Source organism: Coccinella septempunctata, chromosome 4 (assembly GCF_907165205.1).
Source record: "Coccinella septempunctata chromosome 4, icCocSept1.1, whole genome shotgun sequence".
In the NCBI taxonomy this organism is placed as follows: Eukaryota; Metazoa; Arthropoda; class Insecta; order Coleoptera; family Coccinellidae; genus Coccinella; species Coccinella septempunctata.
Window position 1 is genome coordinate 15,529,706 of NC_058192.1, and position 19,685 is coordinate 15,549,390.

Below are 19,685 nucleotides of genomic sequence, written 5' to 3' on the forward strand. Positions count from 1 at the left end.
AACGCTTTGTTCACCAACCAGTTTTATTGAACTGAATAATACACGTAGTTAAAAATATTGTAGGGCATGTGCTTGTGATAAGATTCTGGAATTATAACTACGCCAAAGTAGCATCCAATTATCGTCATCTACATACGTATATGCCAAATGTCACCGTTTCAAATTGTTTCGTGAGAAATATATTTTATATTAATAGTTTTTTCTCCAACATCGAGAGTGGGTGGTGGACTTGAAACAAAAACTTTCCAATAAAACCCTCGCAATTTTCTTTGGAAGACAACAATAGTCCGTTCAATGCAAAAAACCCTATGGTTCCACCTATTTTTTTCTAGTCTTTAAGGCTGTCCTTTTGAGTTTCTGAAAGTGAAAAGCTCATAATAAAAATTAATATTGACAAAAATTATATTCTAAACAGCGTTTCTAGTTATGAAGTGTGGTGTGCTATGTTTGGGACACTCCGTATATCCTTTCAATCATCAAGCTTTTACGCAATCTTATTTTCAAAACTCAATATACTCCTCACAATTGAAATAGAACAGCTCTATTCAGAATAGGTAGATCTATTTCAACGATCAGAACAAAGCATAATCTTTATTGTAGCAGTGCGTTACCGTAATTTGATACCTAGCCGTATATTTAATACCTAAGCTGTTGAACAGTTCGGTGTCGATATTTCACCAGGCATGAAAGCTGCAACGTACTATCAGTTGGGGATTATTCCGATTCAAGTGTTTTAATCACTGAGAATATAGGATTTTCATTAAATAAATTCATTTATGGAGTTGCGCGCCATTCATTTGTGGTTGGTTCATTGTGGAACTGTTTGTGCTCAAAAATTGGACGTTATAGAGACCGCTAAGTCACATCGTTCTCTCTTCACTATTTGAATAATGTTCAATTCATCATTGTCACCTATCCGAAACAGAATTGTGAAAGTTGTATTAAATTCCTAAAGTTTTTAGATTTTATGAGCCTTCATTTTGAATTCTTAGTGTATAGCTTGTATATAACACTGATAATCGAAAATTGCTTCCACCAACAAAGTAACTCCTATTCTAAAACGAATTTTTTTTTGTACAACATAATTTAGGACCACTATTAACACATTCTCATTGTGGAATTGATAGGGGTTAGAAGACTCTTCATTCGCCTACCAAATTGAAACGATATTCCACAATATGGTAGTTCTTTGCAGGACTTTTTTTTTAGATACTTCGTTGAAAAGTTAGTAATTATTTCAATTTTTTTGCTCTATGTTGTCCGTACACTTATAAATATAGAGAAATAACGGGTTGAAAAAATCAATACGAGACTTCTTTGTATCTCGGCTTTCTTGCCTGAAATTGTCAGTTCAACTACAAAAAAAGAAATAAATATTCTTAAGCCTTTATTCAAACATTCTGGATATCATGAAAAAATCTAACAAAGAAAATTGTACTTGGCGATACCATTGTTTTCGCCACAACGTATTTTCGTTTCTCGGAATAAAAAAATTGAGAATAAGCTGTGAAAAGTAAAATTTTATAGGGTCAGAAATAATGTTATTTTGGGACCTGTTAAAAAAGTCCGGATCTGCGAACAATTCTCATTATCTGTTCACTAGTGTGAACACATAAAATTTTCAACGGAAAATGATCACAAAGCCTTCCAACCCCTATAATCATTCTCAATCATCACCGGCTCTGATTGACACACCATCCCAAAAACTGTAATTTATTCAATTCATGCAATGCGGAGTACTGTACCGAGTTGCCTATTACAAAACTGGTCACGGATATAAAATATGATCCCTTTTTTACTTTTCCTAACTGAAAACCCTATCAGAGGAACTGAACCAGTGTTCCTCAAACTGTTGGGATCAGTTTGAAATCCGTAATACTTATCTCAGAAGTATTAGTGAGTTCAGACGTTCGAAAAAGTAGAAGACACATATTAAACAGTCTGACCATCGAGCATCACCATTTGTTTGATATCTTTCATGAGGTCATGCTTGTACACTCAATTATATTGTATGGTCAAATACATGCCAACCGGGCACGTTGGAAATCAAATTGGAAACAACAATTTCGAAGAATTGTCGTTCCAACAATGCGAGCTAGTAATGAACGGGCGTAGGAAATCCCAGAGAAGTCGACACATCCCAGTGCAACTGTGGACCGGTTTCGGGATCATTGTCTCTCGTCAGTACAGTGTAGCGCTGAATATTCCAAACGGAGGATGGAGTAACGATGCGCCATCTGCCCCGCAAAGAAGAAAACCTCACTTTCTCTGCATACTCCTACACCAATTCATGGCTCCCAAAATGAACTACTACCTGCAGTCATCGAACGTACAACAATTCGTCAAGCAACCGCAGGCAAGTCAAGACAATAACATTCGTTATTTTGTTGTTTTTTTATAAGAAATTATTTTAATAGGTCAATAAACTACTGAGATGATTTTGGTTGGTGAGTAAGTGAATGAATGACTGTTTTGCTTATAAATGAAATCAAGAGCGAAATCTCTTTTTCTCATTTCGTATTATAGCAATGATTAGGTACCGACTACATTTTCATCAGGTAAATGCCGTCTCAATTTGAAATATTAAAATGCAATATAAACCCAGATGGAGAATTTAAGGTAGGTACACAGTGCATAGCAGTACATCCAATAAAAACCAAATTTCGCTGTTTTTAAAAGCCGGGTATCGTCATGGGACAGATCCGTCATTGAATTCCGCATACATTTCTGATTTGAAACATGCCGCCGCCGGCCGAATTGAAAAATAAAACGCGGATGGAGACATTAAAAGTATATTTCTGTTTTATGTTTTTCGAAGGATGAATAATTCACGTTCCTGTTACAATAGCGGAGGACGGTCGCTCTGAGGGGTTTCGTTCCCAGAGCAATTAGTTTTGTTCCTCGAAGAAATACCTTCACGAGATGTAGTTGGCGTTATGGAGAATATAAACTTTGAGGGTAGAAGATCTGAATAGGGATCTCTGGGCATTTCCAGGCTCGACTCATAAGCGATATAAATTCATGATATAATTTATTCTCGCAGAGTGAGACGTTAATAACAATATGAATGACATTCATGATACGTTTCTCGAGTCTGTTGGAAAACGTTGCCAATTCAACATATTACCCCTTTACTTCTATAGAGACGTCCTTGAATTATTTTACCGTTTTATAATATTTTCGAAGAGCGTTTTTTGCATTGCTGATGCTGTACCAAGTTTCTATTATTATCATTATAATAATATACCTAAGTCAGCAAATAAGTTAGTATTTATTTACGTTCAATATTGCACGGATGTATTCTGTTTCTCTTATGTGTTTTCTTGTTTTAGTTTTGTACTGTTTATATGATGATGTGCTAAAATATAAAATTTATGGTAATTCAGTCAGGAGCATTCAAAATATCATTCTTGCATAACACCATGATCTGTATATGTCCACTAAATGATTTCAAATTGCTTCCCCTTCAATATATTCAGAAATCAAAAAGTTTCCAATACCGAAGCTATGCCCCCTTTTTTCTTGGTGAAAACTTACTGTTTCAATATTTACTACGATGCAGTTTCAACTTTGAACGTCTTGTGAGACTGCTCACCACCTTAACCTTTTTCATAGAAGGGGTTCTCTTATTAGAACAAACACAACTATTTGCCACATTTTCAATTTTAACGTAGAACCAGCGCATTCACCAGTTTGTAACCACTTGAAGTAGTTTGTAAATGAATGAACAAGTTTTTCATCCGTTGCTTCAAACCTTCTTTCATTTTAATCCAGCGAAGCATTTTAGTAAACTCATAGAAAGGTATTGGAAGCTAGAGTTTATCCCAGTTTGAAAAAAGTATAGTCATACAGAAAATATAAGCCAGTTTGAAATTGAGCTTTCGCATTTTCAAGAGATTCTCTCTTATCTTTGAGAGTGTATATCGTTGCATGGAAAGACATGAAAGCTTCTCGTTAAGGATCTTCCATTTGATTTAATACAAAAAACTCTGAAAAACTTGATGGTGCAGATATGAAACTAACTTTTCTTGACCTCATGCAAACCTCAAACTTGTTTATAACAAACCGAACCTCCAGCGCATTTCAATCTATTCCGGATCGTTTCCACAGTTCAGTTCAATTCCCCGTTTCACTTCTTCAGCATGCAGAATTCGAAATTTAAAATATTCCACAATTTTCTCGACTAACATCCGCGACAATTCGATAATGCCGTTTGTCCCTTCCCTATATAGAATTAGGGAAGACTGTATATGCAAATTCGCTATGAATAATGTAGAACTCTTCCTAGCGAAAATCTGGGTCGACATTTCATAATCCATTTTGGAGCGGAAGTTGGAATATTATACGCGGAAAAAGGAGACAGTCGAAGTAGAAAATATTCCAGTAAATAGACCAGAAATATAAAGGAGGACGGGTTTCCCGTTAAAATCCAAGGTGTAATGAGCTTACTCTACTCCAGATATCGGAGAAAATAGCGGAAAGGTGTCAACGCCATCTCTGATAAGGAATTCAGATTTCCATGTTTACGAAGTGAATATTTCAGTAATTCCCATAGTCAGGTTTGTTTGCATTTGACATTTGACATGTCTTTATTTGCAAACATTTTTCGGTAATTCAATAAACAAATGAAAACATGTTGTTCTTCATATTTCCTTGTGTGTTCAATATTGTGATACAATGGAATAATATGAAAGCCATACTTCCTTGAAAGTACAGGATGAAAAGGATCTTAATTATCGATACGACAGAAAGAATTATTGCCACTATCAAGAAAAAAAATCAGACCTCGGCAACCTGGATGGTGTCATGCAATATTTTTTGGCGAATTGAATAAATGAATCTTACAGTCTACACAGATATCGAAAAATCATGAAATTCAATTTACAATTCAAGAACTGTCCAAATTTATGTGATACGGTCCTGCTAACCAAATGATATTTGAATGCAGTTTTCTGGAACCTCATGAAAGCATGATTTCAAATTTCGGATGAATCGGTGATAGATTCTAGATACTTCTACATTAGGGGGTTTTTGGTGATCTTCTAGAGCTAGAGTCTAGGTGTTCTCTATCTCACATTACAATGTTTCATATCTTATCTGGGACAGCCTGTATAATTATGTATCCATGAATGTGTCCTCCCATATTCCTAATCCTTATTCAATTAGAAAAGATTAAATTAACGCTCTGATGGACAGAGATAATTGAGTGTAATCTCGGGATTTTAAATGAAAATGACGATTTTCAGAGACTATAGAAAGGGTGAAACGAATCCATTAGATAAATTTGATGAATATGATCATAAAGTATCTTTATCAACTGGAATTATCGGATTCAATAAATTTCGGTAAAATTTTCCTGATCCTCATGTTGAAGTTTCAGATGAATTTCATTTGGTTACTTTCAGAGGATGGAGCCAAATCTGTCTAAAGATGAAAAGCTACGTGCGTGAAATACATCCAGTACTTTCTATTCGTATCATACTACACTCACCTAGAATTCCTAGTCTATAATTGATTGTGATGACTACGAGTTGACCATAGCTGGCCAAGACACTACCATCGTAAGCATTTCCAGAATTCCATTCGTAGCTCTCTCCATGAATGAAGACAACCACTGGAAATTTCGGAGACACTCCACCTTCTCTTGTACCCGCTGGAAAAAAAATTGATTTAAATATTTCGGATTCGATTTAGGATTTTATATCAGGAAAAAGTTGACCACTCTAATAGCTCTAGTTAATTACTTTATGACATGAGCAGTTGTTCTCAGATGCCCCGCAAAAAAATCTCTAGATTTTTGTTGGCCCATAGAAAAATTGTCCAGTGGCCGTTGATGAGATGATGTGAGCTCTAAAATACTTTTGTGATTCTGGGTTGAAAATATGAATATTCGTCGATTGATATTAACGATAAAACGAATTGTCATCTGCTGAAGGGTTAGGTAACTATACATATAGGTAAGTGAAATCAGGCAATCGTGTACAAAAAAGATAATTTCGTGTATCTCCATAAACGGAAACTTTGGGGAGACAGGTATTGGAAACAGCCGTGATTGATCTGCTAGAATTCGGCTATAGGTTGTGTTTTTTTGGGAATGACAGCGACTTCAATATCACATGACTTTGGACGAAAGTGATAAACGGTAAGAGTTAGGTCCTGAAAACATACAAACTAAGGCAAACAAAGCAACGTTGCGATGTCGCTTCGAAAGGGGTAATTGAGAAAAAACCGTGCACGACAAAAAGCAGGTTTCAACCGGATGACTCCAAACAAATCAGCTGGGTCCCTTTTCACGTCAACTCATACGTACTGTAGGGCGAACGTAGCAGCATTGCGTACATATAACGTTTATTATCTTCCATTCAACGGGACATCCCCAAACGTGGCCCTGGGAGTCAGGACTCTTTCCGCTTTGTCGGAGACAAACATGTTTTGGAACCAAAGGCAACGTTCCCCGTGTTAATTAAAACTTATATGATTTCGGATTTTGGAATAAATGAATTAGATAGGCGGGACTCGTTGTGACGCTTTGCGTACAGTTGGGATGTTGTTTATTTTATTAATTCAATCGGAAAGACGAAGTCGATGGATGGCTCACACTGCTGTGAAGTTATTTAAGGTAGAGGGCGCATGATAGCTGAATTAAGCTGCAAAAATATGCATTCTTAATTGATAGGCAAATTGTACTCACTGGATTCTTTATTTCAAAGCCACTCGACTAGATCCGCCTGCTAGGCGTCTTCAGGAGTTATGTCAACAAAAGTATTCACATAAAACATATACAACCACAAACAACAAAAAGACAGAAAAACCCCTTCCACAAGTCTTAAGAAGCCAACCAACTGACATGTGGGACTGATTTGTCCGAAATCAAAACTATTCCCTATACGACGATATATTGAAAAATTCTTAGCTTACTATAGAACCAAACAAAATTTCAATGTCAAAATATTTTATTACTCAACATATTCTCCTCCTAATTAGATACATTTATTACAGCGAACCTGCAACGTCTCTAGACCGTCCAAAAAAAATATTTCTTCTTGCTCTGTAAACCAGACCTCCACAGCTTTTATTCCCTCCTCGTAGGAAGAAAATTTACAACCTCTTTTCCTCAACTTTTTCTCAGTTGAGGAAAGAGATGATAGTCGGATGAGGCCAAGTCTGATGAATAAAGGGGGTGTTCTAGTAATGCAAACCCTAAATCACGAATTTTTTGCATGGCAACATGAGATTTGTGTGCAGGAGCGTTGTCCTGCAAAAACAAAACATCCTTGGATAGCTTTCCGCGTCTTTTCTCTTTAATTTTTTCCCGTAGAGTGGTCAGTAATGTCGAATAGTATCTCCGGTTATTGTTCTACCTGCAGGCCCGGATCTAGGGGGGGGCAAGCGGGGCGCTTGCCCCGGGCGCCAGCTCAAGGGGGCGCCAAAATCAACCAGAGGTTAAAATTTTTTTACTTTTGATTTTCTCGGAAAAAATTAATTTCCTAGTGCTAAAATGGAAAGTGTAGAATGGAAACATGATAAACCATGATAAACTATGCCTTAAATCTTTAAAATCAATGAGGGATCAATTAACTGCATATTATTCAATCATCTACGAATGACCGTCACACTTGGGTGAAAAAGCCGAAAAAGGTTGAAAGAACTGATATGTTCACACTGCGTCCAGCAGTAATTTCTTTGCCTGTCGACTCATCGCCTTCTCATCTGGAACTAAGGGCCAAAATTTCCGATTTTCTATAGACCATAACTTAAAAACTAATCCTTTCAGCATAATTCTATTTGCATATTCGTAATCTATGCCTCAGTAAAAACACCAATTTTGGTGGAAATCAGTAAGATTGAAATTTTTTCAAATTTTCCATAGATGTAGGTACCGAGTTTTTCACCATAATTTGAGCCCCCCTTTAACTTTGTTACTAAGAGAGGTACAAAAAAATGTTTTATACAAAAGTTTCACGACATTGAGTGTTTTAAAATGTTTTCACAAAATGAAATATATACAGAGTGGGCGATTTTTTGAAGAATATTTTTGGTCTCCGATCAAAACCGAATTCATTCTGTACACTAATTCGAGGGCGTAGAACACGAATATGCAAATAGATATTTAAAAAAAATCATTTTTCAAGTTATGGTAGATGGAAAATCGGAAATTTTGGACCTTCGCGGAAAAATTCATAATATCTGAAATGTTCGTGATAGATGAATGAAGTGTGGTTTTTTATATTCGCAAAGAACCAATTCATCACAAAAAAACAGCATATGACTAGTGCCTTTTTTCTAGCTGCTACAGCTCTTCAAAGTTGACCAATATTTCCGAAATTTTGCACTAAAAGTGATTTATTCCTCAAAATACTGATCCTCCAAAAATCTAATTGCATATTCGTGATCTACGACCTTGAATTAATATGTAAAATGATCCGGGTCGACATATGTAGCTAAAAAAATAAATTTTTGTTCGGAATAATTTCGTTCATGAAGCGCGGGTAAAAACGATAGACGAGGGCGGGTTGTAAACGACATTCTTGTAAATACAAACTTTTTTATTTTTCGAACGATTGCAACCCGAGTCATTTTTTTTACTAATTCGAGGTCGTAGATTACGAATATGCAATTTTTGGGAGTATTTTGGGAAAAGAATAACTTTTAAAGGAATAATGAGAAAAAATATGTTTTGATGGAACAATGGGAAAAAAATAAGAGTGATTTTTTTCCCAAAGTACTCATCTTAGGAAAAATCTAATTGCATAATCTATACGACCTCGAACTAGTGAAAAAAATAACTCGGGTTGAAAGCGATGACGAATATGCAATTAGATTTTTCCTACGAACCTTAGAAGGGGGGGGGGGGCGCCATCATGAATTTTTGCCCCGGTCAGAAAAAATCGTAGATCCGGGCCTGTTCTACCTTTATCCAAAAAATCAATCATGATTACTCCATCGCAATACCTAAAAACTGAAGCAAGAACTTTTCCAGCAGATTTTTTGTCACGAAACTTCTTAGGTCTTGGAGAACCAGAGTGTCGCCATTCCATCGATTGTTGCTTTGTCTCTGGATCGTGAAAATGTACTCAAGTCTCATCTATAGAAACAATTCGGTTTAAGAAGTCTACATCGTTTTCAAATCGACCACAAATCGAACGCGATGCTTCTATCCTTTCACGCTTTTGGTCAATATTCAAACATTTGAGGATCCATTTTGCAGCAATTTTTCTCATGTCCAAATTGACGTGAACTATATGATGAACATATGAAATATCCAGTGCTTCAGATATCCGTTTTAGCCCAATTCGAAGGTCTGATAAAATCATGTCATGAACTGCATCGATATTTTCGGGGACTGACACAGAAACTGTCCTTCCCGATCGGTCATCATCTTCAATGGAAAATTTACCCCTTTTGAAGTTTGGAGTCCAATTTTTCACGGTCGCATAAAAGGGATATTGATCACCAAGAGTATTAAGCATATCTTCGTAAATATGCTTACCTCTTAACAATTTTAAATACAGGTACTTGATGATGGCTCGATACTCCAATTTTTCGATTTTCACAATTTCGGTGGACATCTTCTTTCTTTTAATTTATTGCGTAAATCTGGTTTACTTTTTTGACCTCAAACTTCACATTGACACTTCTAATGAGTTATTGTTCGTTGCTATGGTAACGCAATATTTTTCTTATGCATGGTCTAGGCTAACTATATATCAATACATCCTCGTATAGGTATGAGGCTTAGAAACCTGCATGTTTCTGCTTTAGACTAATATGATGTTATAACCGGTGTTTCTCTGTTCAGATTGAACCAGGACTTCCTCATCCTTATAGAAAACTTCTTCCTTCTTCCGAAAACTAACCGAAAAATCAATCTTCCCACCAAACATCATCGAACTTTCCTGGCGAACGGATTGATCAAAAAGTTACCAGTCCGGACAGAAATATCTCGGAGCGGAATAACTTACGGTCGGCCAGAACTTCTTTATGTGGAACGTAAAAGTTGGAACGGTGTTCAGGTAAAACGAAAATCAGCTGCAATGTAACTTTCTCGACCTTCGATTCTGAAACAATATAATCCGCTGGCGTTTCGTGATGAAATTGTTCAATCCATGATACGGGACGTGCCTAGAATTACATACAGGTTGCAACATAGGAAGGTTCAGGAGACTGCATGGAAGTGGAAAAAATTTCTGTCCAAACTACTAATTGTTTACGAAAGTTTAAAATTTGTTTCATTCGAATCTCTTCTGAATTCCTGGTTACAATAATAATTAATATCCAAATGTTTTCCTTACAACGTTCAGTATTGATCTGTCTCTAATAATTAGTGCCTTTCAGTAAATAAAGCTTTAGCTGAATTTCGAATTTATAAATGATGAATCCTTCAACAGACGTAAATAACTATTACTATAGGCAAACCACCATTTCTGAGGGTGCTGAAAAAAAGGCTGTTTCATCGAGCAAGAAAAGATGTTGACCATGTTTTCGATATACAAGTGACTAGACTTTAGTGAATTAAATGCTGGCATAAGCTCTAGTAATTTCGAGAATGTATTGATATCTAATTAGTCTAGACCAGTTCCATGCATAAAAAAATATTGCGTTACCATAGCATCGAACAATAACTCATTAGAACTGTCAGTGTGAAATCAAAAAAGTGAAACAGAGTTAGGCAATAAATTAAGAGAAAGAAGATGACCACCGAAATTGTGAATATCGAAAAATTGGAGTATCGAGCCATCATCAGTACCAGTATTCAAAAGGGTTAAGAGTTAAGCAGATTTACGAAGATATGCTTAATATCCTTGGTGTTCAATGTCCTTCGTGTGCTACCGTGAAAAATTGGACTGCAAGCTTCAAAAGAGGTAAATTTTCCATTGAAGATGATGACCGATCGGGAAGGCCAGTTTTTGTGCCAGTCCCCGAAAATATCGATGCAGTTCATGACATGATTTTATCAGACCGTCGAATTGGGCTAAAACGGATATCTGAAGCACTGAATATTTCATACGAAGGCGTTCATCATATAGTTCCCGTCAATTTGGACATGAGAAAAATTGCTTCAAAATGGTTCTCCAAGACCTAAGCAGTTTCATGTCCAAAAATCTACTGGAAAAGTTGTTGCTTCAGTTTTTTGGGATTGCCATAGAGTAATCATGATGATAAGGGTAGAACAATAACCGGAGATTATTATTCGACATTACTAACCACTCTATGGGAAAAAATTGAAGAGAAAAGACGCGGAAAGCTATCGCAAGGTGTTTTGTTTTTGCAGGACGACGCCCAAATGTCATGTTGCCAAGCAAAAAATTCGTGCTTTAAGGTTTGAATTACTAGAACACCTCCCTTATTCATCAGATTTGGCTCAATCTGATTTTAATCTCTTTCCTCAACTGAAAAAGTTTAAAAGGTCGTAAATTTTCTTCCAACGAGATGGTAATAAAATTTGCGGAGGTCTGGTTCGCAGAGCAAGAAGAAACATTTTTTTTTGAAAGGTCTGGAGACGTTGCAGGTTAGCTGTAATAAATGTATCCAATTAAGAGGAGAATATGTTGAGTAATAAAATATTTTGACATTTAAATTTTGTTTGGTTCTATAGTAGGCTAAGAATTTTTCAATATATCCTCGTATGAATTCAAATAAGATAAAATAATAAAAACAAAAAAAAGTATTTCGTTACTATATGTGGAAATCAATAGGAACAGCGAGTTTCGGAGGTGTTCTCATCGAGGAAGCGGTTTTATTGCTCTGACAAGATTTAAATAAGGTCAAAACCATGGTCCTCCTTGATGAGACAGTCTTTCTTTCGGCAATCTCAGTAGTGGTGGTTGGCTAGTTCGATTAAGATAGTAACAGTTGTTGATAATTATATCGGCCTGTGTTATGCGTCTCAATATCATTATTTTATCTACACCTAAAGAGCTTGATTAGCTCAATTGAAGCTGAAATAAGCATTGTTATTACCAGAAATACCGAAAATTTCATGTAACCCTAGAATATTTACATGCATTATTACTCACAACGCTTTTCCAGAATTTTTGAATTGCTTCAAGATGTTTCCATAATGTACAATATTTTATATTTGTGACAATATTTTATTCAAACTCAAACTCTAATCATTTGCAGTCCGATAATTTATATGGCCTAGAATTACTTCCGATCATTCATGTAGGTGAAATAAAAAGTTATTTTGCCTGAAATGTTCTAACAAAACCCGGTCCATCCTTCTTCCTCCTTCACTCAACCCTCCCTAAAGCCACCCCTGATCTCGCCGAGTTTCATGTTTGCGTTCTCGTCTCTAATCAGATATCGGCCTGAAATGGTCATCACGCAAACGATATGGCGAAATATTTATTTATGATTAATTATGCGAGCAAATTTAATCACAGAAATATTTATGGGTTTCCCTGGAACGATTAGGAAGGACTCGTGAATTTTATCCAATTAAGTTGGAAATTCAGGCTTCTGTTTAACGACTTCGCGCTCGAGTTGAGTTGACCCTCATAAAAGGGTTGGAAGAGAGTTCGTTACTCGTTTGTAATATATCGATGATTTGTTTATTCAAATCAGTTATCGAACTCTTCTCTTACTGTCCGTAATAAAGAATAGATGAACAAATAATAATCTTTAAACTGTAACAATCCTTATTACCCATTATTTTTATCCCGTTGTACCTTTTGTGATACCTACAATATGAACTCTTTGTAGAATCGGAATAGTACAGAAATGGAGATAAAATTTTTTTGATATGTTAGTCACATGAAAATTTTTTGTTCGAGTACTTGTTATTTCTAGCTTGTTGTCCCATATACAGGGTTGCAATTTGAAAACTTGCCAGTCCAATTATGTCACGACAATGATGATTTCAGAGAAAATGACAGAACAGGTCAATTTCTATTTTGAGCAGAATTGTAAGCCGAAATCTTCTCAACCCTAGGTGAAGGAGCTATCACTCGTCAATTCTCAATAGGGGGTCAGCTACACCTCAATTGAAAGATCACTTGATCCTCTACATGAATACTATGGTTTGCAAATTTTTATTGATTCCTTGAAGTAGTTACAGGGGCTGACAATTTGAAAACTTGCCAGGCCAATTATGTCTCGACAAGGATGTTTTCAGAGAGAATGCCGAAACAAGTCAATTTCTATTCGTAGGGGGAAATATTTTGAGAGAATTATAAGCCGAAATCTCCTCAACCATGGGTATAGGAGCTATCACCCCTAAATTTAAAATAGGAAATAGGGGGTGAGCTATAACTCAATTGAAAGATCACTTGACCCTCTACATGAATACTATGGTTCACAAATTTTTATTGAGTCCTTGTAGTAGTTACAGGGGCTGACAATTTGAAAACTTGCCAGGCCAATTGAGGGGTTTAGAGCTGAAATGAATCGAGTCCATGCAGCCTAGTTTTGAGATAAATGGCTTAGAAGTTGTTTATCACCAATAAATTCAAAAGTGACTTCTTTATTTATTATTATTCTTATGTGAGCATATGCTGACATTCTAAACTTTTAAAATCTAAAGAAGTCACTTTTGAATTAATAGGTGATAAACAACTTCTAAGCCATTCATCTCAAAACTAGGCTGCATGGACTTGGTTCACTTCAGCTATGAACCCATCAATTATGTCTGGACAAGGATGTTTTCAGAGAAAATGCCGGAACAGGTCAATTTCTATTCGTAGGGGGACATATTTTGAGCAGAATTGTAAGCCGAAATCTCATCAACCCTAGGTGTAGGAGCTATATCTCCTTAATCCACAATAGGGAATAGGGGGTTAGCTATACCCCAATTGAAAGATCACTTGGCCCTCTACATGAATTCTATGGTTTGCAAATTTTTATTGAGTCCTTGAAAGAGTTACAGGGCCTGTCAATTGCCAGGCCAATTATGTCTCGACAAGGATGTTCTCAGAGAAAATGCCGGAACAGGTTAATTTTTATTCGGAAGGGGACATGTTTCTAGCAGAATTGTAAGCAAAAACCTCCTCAATCTTAGGTGTAGGGGTTGTCACCCCTTAATTTTTAATAGGAAATAGAGGGTGAGCTATACCTCAATTGGAAGGCAACAGTATTATGTAGAGAGACATATTGTCTTCCAATTGAGGTTTAGCTTACGCTCTATTCTCTATTAAGAATTTGGGAGTGATAACCCCTACAGCTAGGTTTGAGGATATTTTGGCTTACAATTTTGCCCAAAATATGTCCCCTTCCGAATAAAAATGGACATGTTCCGGCTTTTTCTTTGAAAATATCTTTGTCGAACTTGCCACTGGCCTGGCAAGTTTTCAAATTGTCCCTTCTGTAACTACTACTTGAAGGAATCAATAAAAATTTGCAAACCATAGTATTCATAGGGATAAGTGATCTTTCAATTGAGGTAAACCTCACCCCCTATTTCCCATTAAGAATTTAGGTGTGATAGCCCCTGCTTCTAGGGTCGAGGAGATTTCGGCTTACAATTCTGCTCAAAATATGTCCCCCTCCGAATAAAAAGGTGACACAGTATACCACAGTCTACTAATGTGGTATATTTTTATAATGTGAGGTATTTCAAGCAGCGACTCATATCACATGAACACACAGAAATTTTTAAAAGGGACGACTTTGAATAGACTAAGGCTCAACATACACACTAGGATTTAATTGCGCAATTGCCAACTTTTGTCCTGGCGAACGGACGCAAACTTTGAGTTGATCCGATCTGGAGACTTTTTTACGAGAATTCGATTTGCCAAGCGGAGTTCCGACATTGAACTATTCAATTACGAAAAAAAAGCATCGATCACAGAACGTGCTCGCGGAGCATTATTGTGTTTGCATCGGAAAAAGTTTAAACATGCAAATTGGTTTAGCGTATAGTCCCTCACTTCTCGCCGGTTATCCGTTCTTGTTTGTACACGATCGGGGACGGTTAATTATGGCCTAACATGCGATCGGTGTATTCGAAACTTGTCGCCGGTGCAAAAATAACACATTTATTTACCTACGGCCGCGGTCGCCCGCCGGCCGGAACGAAACAAAACGCTATTGACTATCCATAAATTTGACGGATGGGATGTTTTGAAACGATTCCGGATTCATAAAAAATTCATAATTCCGTCGCTTACGGTTGACGAGGCAGGGTTTGCAGCCAGTGATGGTGCAATGATGATGAACGATGAAATATCGATCCAGAAATATCAATGATAATGATATTGTCATATTGTTAATGCAAAATAAAGGCCCTACTCATGATTTGATATGACCGAAAAACTTTCCACTTAAAATTAGGAAAAAAAATGATTCTGTCCAAGTTGGCAATCAGAAAAATTTGAGAGATTTAAACCACTAAAGCAGGCAAATTTCATAATGAATTTACCATGTCAGGGTTCCCTTATCTATAAATATCCGTAATATGCTCCTTAGCTCTTCAAAACAGGTAATTATGTCCAAATATTGATATTTATGAAGATCATATATATTTGGCCTAGAGTTATGTTATTTCTCCTTATTTAACGCCAAAAATGTCTTTCGACATAGACAAATTTAGTGTAAAGTCTATGGATATACAAGTGGGAGAATATAACACGATTTTCAAAAAAAAATCTATGCTTGGAATTGTTGAGGTCGATATTCTGCGTTTAAACGGTTTTAGTTTAGAACAGAATTATATGATTTTCACTAACCTGACACGTGTTTCGCTATCACAGTAGCATCTTCAGGTGGGTGAAGTTAAACAAGGAAATTTTCAGCTTCTGTCGTACCCTTTTCTAGTTACACTATCAAGTAAGCATTCTAGATTGTTTTGTATTAAAATTATGAGCAAATCATATTGAGTGTCCTTAACGATGAGAAAAAAGCATTTTTTATTGAATCCCACTTCCAGATTGTTAGGACTGGATGAGGAATATTCTAGTGATGAATGTTCCAGAATCGAATAATCCAATGTTGTTGCAGATTGTAGATTATTAATCTTTTCAATGTACTGTTTCGCGATGTCTTACCGTTTTCGGTCCAAATAAAAAAACTACACAGTTTTAATCAACAAATTTCGAAAACGTGATGACAGAAGCTACACGGGTTTCACCTCAACTGTTCCATTGATTTGTTTCCATATATTGACGTGTCATCAGAAAATTGTTGATTACCTCGTAGGATGTGATTCTGCCAGTTCTCAAAAAAATGAGTTTATGTGCTATCAGTGAGAGGTGAATTGAGGAACCTACATTTTCTTAGAATATTATAAAGAAGAACTTATTGTCATACTTAACTACACTCTTCTTCAATCATTATAGTGAACGCTGAAAATCCGATGAAAAAACAGAAATATTTATAGAAACTTGAACAAATTGAAATTCTCGCTGAAATAAGTAAAACTTTCTTACATGATTGAAAGTACAAAAAACATTATACTTCGTTTCATCTAAGATTCATGTATTTGGTATTAAAATTATGAATTTTGGTTGAAATCTTTACCGGAATATTTGGGTGACTTGGAACTCATATTTTCAAAACAGTGACCTATTTATATCTGGAAAAGAGGTTCGAATATGTTTAATGACTCAGACTATTGATTAGGATATATACTATGCTTAAGAATTCGGATATACATTTTGAAAAAAATAAAGTAGGCTTGTGCCAAGTCATCCACCGATTGGGGAGGCTTGGGACACAAGTTAAAATCTATTGATTTCTCAACTTTCAAATGGAATATGTGACTTGGGACGGTGTATAGTTTTAAAAAATTAGAATTCGTGATTATATAGTTGAAATTGGGTAAGGAAATCAAACGAGGAACCCCTATTACAGTGAAAGTAAATATATTGCAACTCAAATGTAAAAACACTAATCAAAATAAGAGAACTTTGATTTCTTTCATTCTTTGGTGATTTCTTTGTGGAAATAACGTAAAATAATATCCTGCGAAAAGTCGGCATAATTCCTGCTGCCAATGCACTGCCTGTATCTATTCGGCATTGTCCCAAGTCACCCTATGAAACAACAAAATAAATTAATGAGATCCATATTGCCGTTTGATTTGTAAACGACCTTGTTTCATGACATATCTAATATCTCACGTATCCAGAAAAAAATTACACATGCACAAATTGAATCACATGTACGGGATACTAGAAAGTATAAGGGCCATTAAAACACGCGCTTCTACTCTCTTGAATTCGTTAATTTTTCCTGTCAATTCAAACGCTCTGGTCACGGCAAACTCAACAGGAATTAATTGAAACTAACCGAACAGACGCTACACAATCTTATGAGTTTGTCCCTCCACTCATAAATGGTAAGAAACAAAGAAATCTGCAAGGAGGGTAACTGTCCCAAATTACAGGACTGTCCCAAGTCACCCGAATCTACGGTACCAAGAATATTTTCGTTCGCCTCAGATTTTTTGGATTCTTGACGTAACTCAATGAAAGAATTGCATTTCATACGTTGAAAGAAATCATTATTGAATCTGTATTCTCGGTCTTGTTGCATAGCCTACTGAAAGTTGAATTTTTTGTGTGCAAACCGTTAGATAAAACTGTGGAGTATTATCAACTCCTTGATAAAACTGAAGAAGCGTCAGTTCCAGACACAACCAAACACTTATTTCAAATAATCTAATCTAATCAGACATAATCTTCACAAATCATATTTCAACCCAATTATCTGTTTTAAATCCGCTGATGGGCCTGATGAGATATAACACTTGGTTATAGAGGAGTACTTAGGTTCTGTGATTTCTAATTCTCCCATTAACTGTTCCTTCCTTAGATATTCTGAGAATGAACTCGGGATCTTATATGCTCAGATCTGTTGTGATGATCTTGATAAAGAATTACGCGAAGCTAGCACCTACTGAAATTCCTACTGTAAATTCCCCAAGAGATTTCTAGTCAAAATTTTTTTTTATTTATATCCGACCCTGCATTATCTGCCACGCCATAAGATATTTTTCGAGCATCTCACCACAAGATATTTCTTGAGCATCTCGCCATAAAAATTATAACTGCCGTACATGCGGCTCGCATTTGTTACATTTTGAAGCTCGCGCGCGGCAGGTTTCGAATGATTTGTGCTCGCCCGGACCTTTTCATTCGCTCCCTGGGAGCTTTACGCTTGGCCGGCTCTTAAACCGGCGATTCTTTCCTTTTAGTCCATTATTTCGTGCGACGACCCTGGTGCCGGTCTTTTTCGTTCATAAGTATATCCCATCCTCCGTCGCTAATACCTCTCGACCCTCGCGAATTCGAAACTCTTTGATCGGATTATTTGCCTTTTGCGACTAATATTTTCCGAAGGAACGAAGGAAACATGTAAGATGGTCCATCTTCGAATATCGATAATGTCCAAGATTCTCGGTTCAGATGCCGGATTTGAATCCGGGCTTAATTATCTCCATGGTGATACCTGGAGATGGGCTTTCATCCCTTTTGTCATGTTGTCCTTTAGACTGGAAATATAGAATTTCTTATTGCATGTTCATCATGTTTCTACTCGAGAAAGAATTCTTCTCATACTATCAAAGATTTGAAAATTGGCATCGATTCAATGAGTTACACATTCAAAAAGAGATGACAGGGTGGAAATGATTAAATAAGTAAAATTGGAAGTCATTTTTCGAGTTTCGAGATTTATTACTAGAAAAGTTGATCTTTCAGAATATGTATCACTACACTATGATGATTTTTCCGGAAGAGACGTGAAACGCGAAACAACGAAAAACTCCGAAAAAGATAGGGTCACTTGAAAATCGTCAGGACAAAATGATTGCAGCGAAAACGACGAAATTTCAAGATTTAATCAAAAGAAAAGTGGCTCTTTCAGAATATGTCTCACTTTTGCCTCTACGATAATTTTTCTGAGAGATAGGTTATTGCTGATAGTTGACCTCCGAAAAATTCCGGGAATTCTCCTCAATTTGGGTTATCACAGAAAAAGCAAGTTTAAACTGAATAATTATGAGTATCATTCATGAATTTTTCAAATGCACCGCGGAAACTATTCAAAATCATTCTTCAAATATGAGGTTTCAAAATTTGAATCGCTTCGTTTCTAGTTTACGATTTGGCAACAGCGCCTACTAGAAAATGAAAAGAACAAAAACTTGTTTATAAAATAACAGCTGTAGATCTACAACCATCATAAGGCGTGTACTAACTGCCGAGTTTCAACAGCAACCGGCCATAAAAATCCTATAAAATTTTACGACCTTCGTCGCAGACTTCATAGACAGCCATCTTTGTCTATCTCATCAAGATAGTGTATTTGTTGTCCTTTATTAATCAACGCATATGTCAGTCGATGTTGCCAACTTGTGCAATAGAAACGAAACGCTTTAAATTTTAAATACCCATTTTATTTTTCATTTTTAAGTACTTAAAATAATTTTTTTTGGAAACGGTTCAAAATCCGTTTTGAAATAAAATATCATCCACATCATAGCAATGCATGTAAAGAATACTAAAATCCATAGCTGCCGTTGCACACTCGGCCGCAACTACCTCGCAGCCAGGTGTAAGCAGGTAACATTTCGCCGTATTTCTACGTTCATGACGTACACGGATGTTATTGGTATCAAATTAAAGCAAATTTTTTTTCGACTAGGATGATGTATGGCTGCCTGTGAAAAAATAGCCGCAAGTTAGGTCTGCCACGTAGAAATACGTCGAAATGTTACCTGCTTACACCTGGCTGCGAGGTAG

At 36.2% G+C, this 19,685-nt stretch overlaps 1 protein-coding gene across 1 annotated transcript in view; it reads right to left on the reverse strand.

Annotated features, from left to right (window-relative positions):
• LOC123311437 (neuroligin-4, Y-linked) overlaps positions 1-19,685 on the reverse strand; it is a 381,697-nt gene that overhangs the window by 82,875 nt on the left and 279,137 nt on the right. Inside the window, exon 2 of the mRNA XM_044895388.1 lies at positions 5,492-5,653. Within this exon, the coding sequence (XP_044751323.1) occupies positions 5,492-5,653 (162 nt within the window). The remainder of the gene's footprint in view (positions 1-5,491; positions 5,654-19,685) is intronic.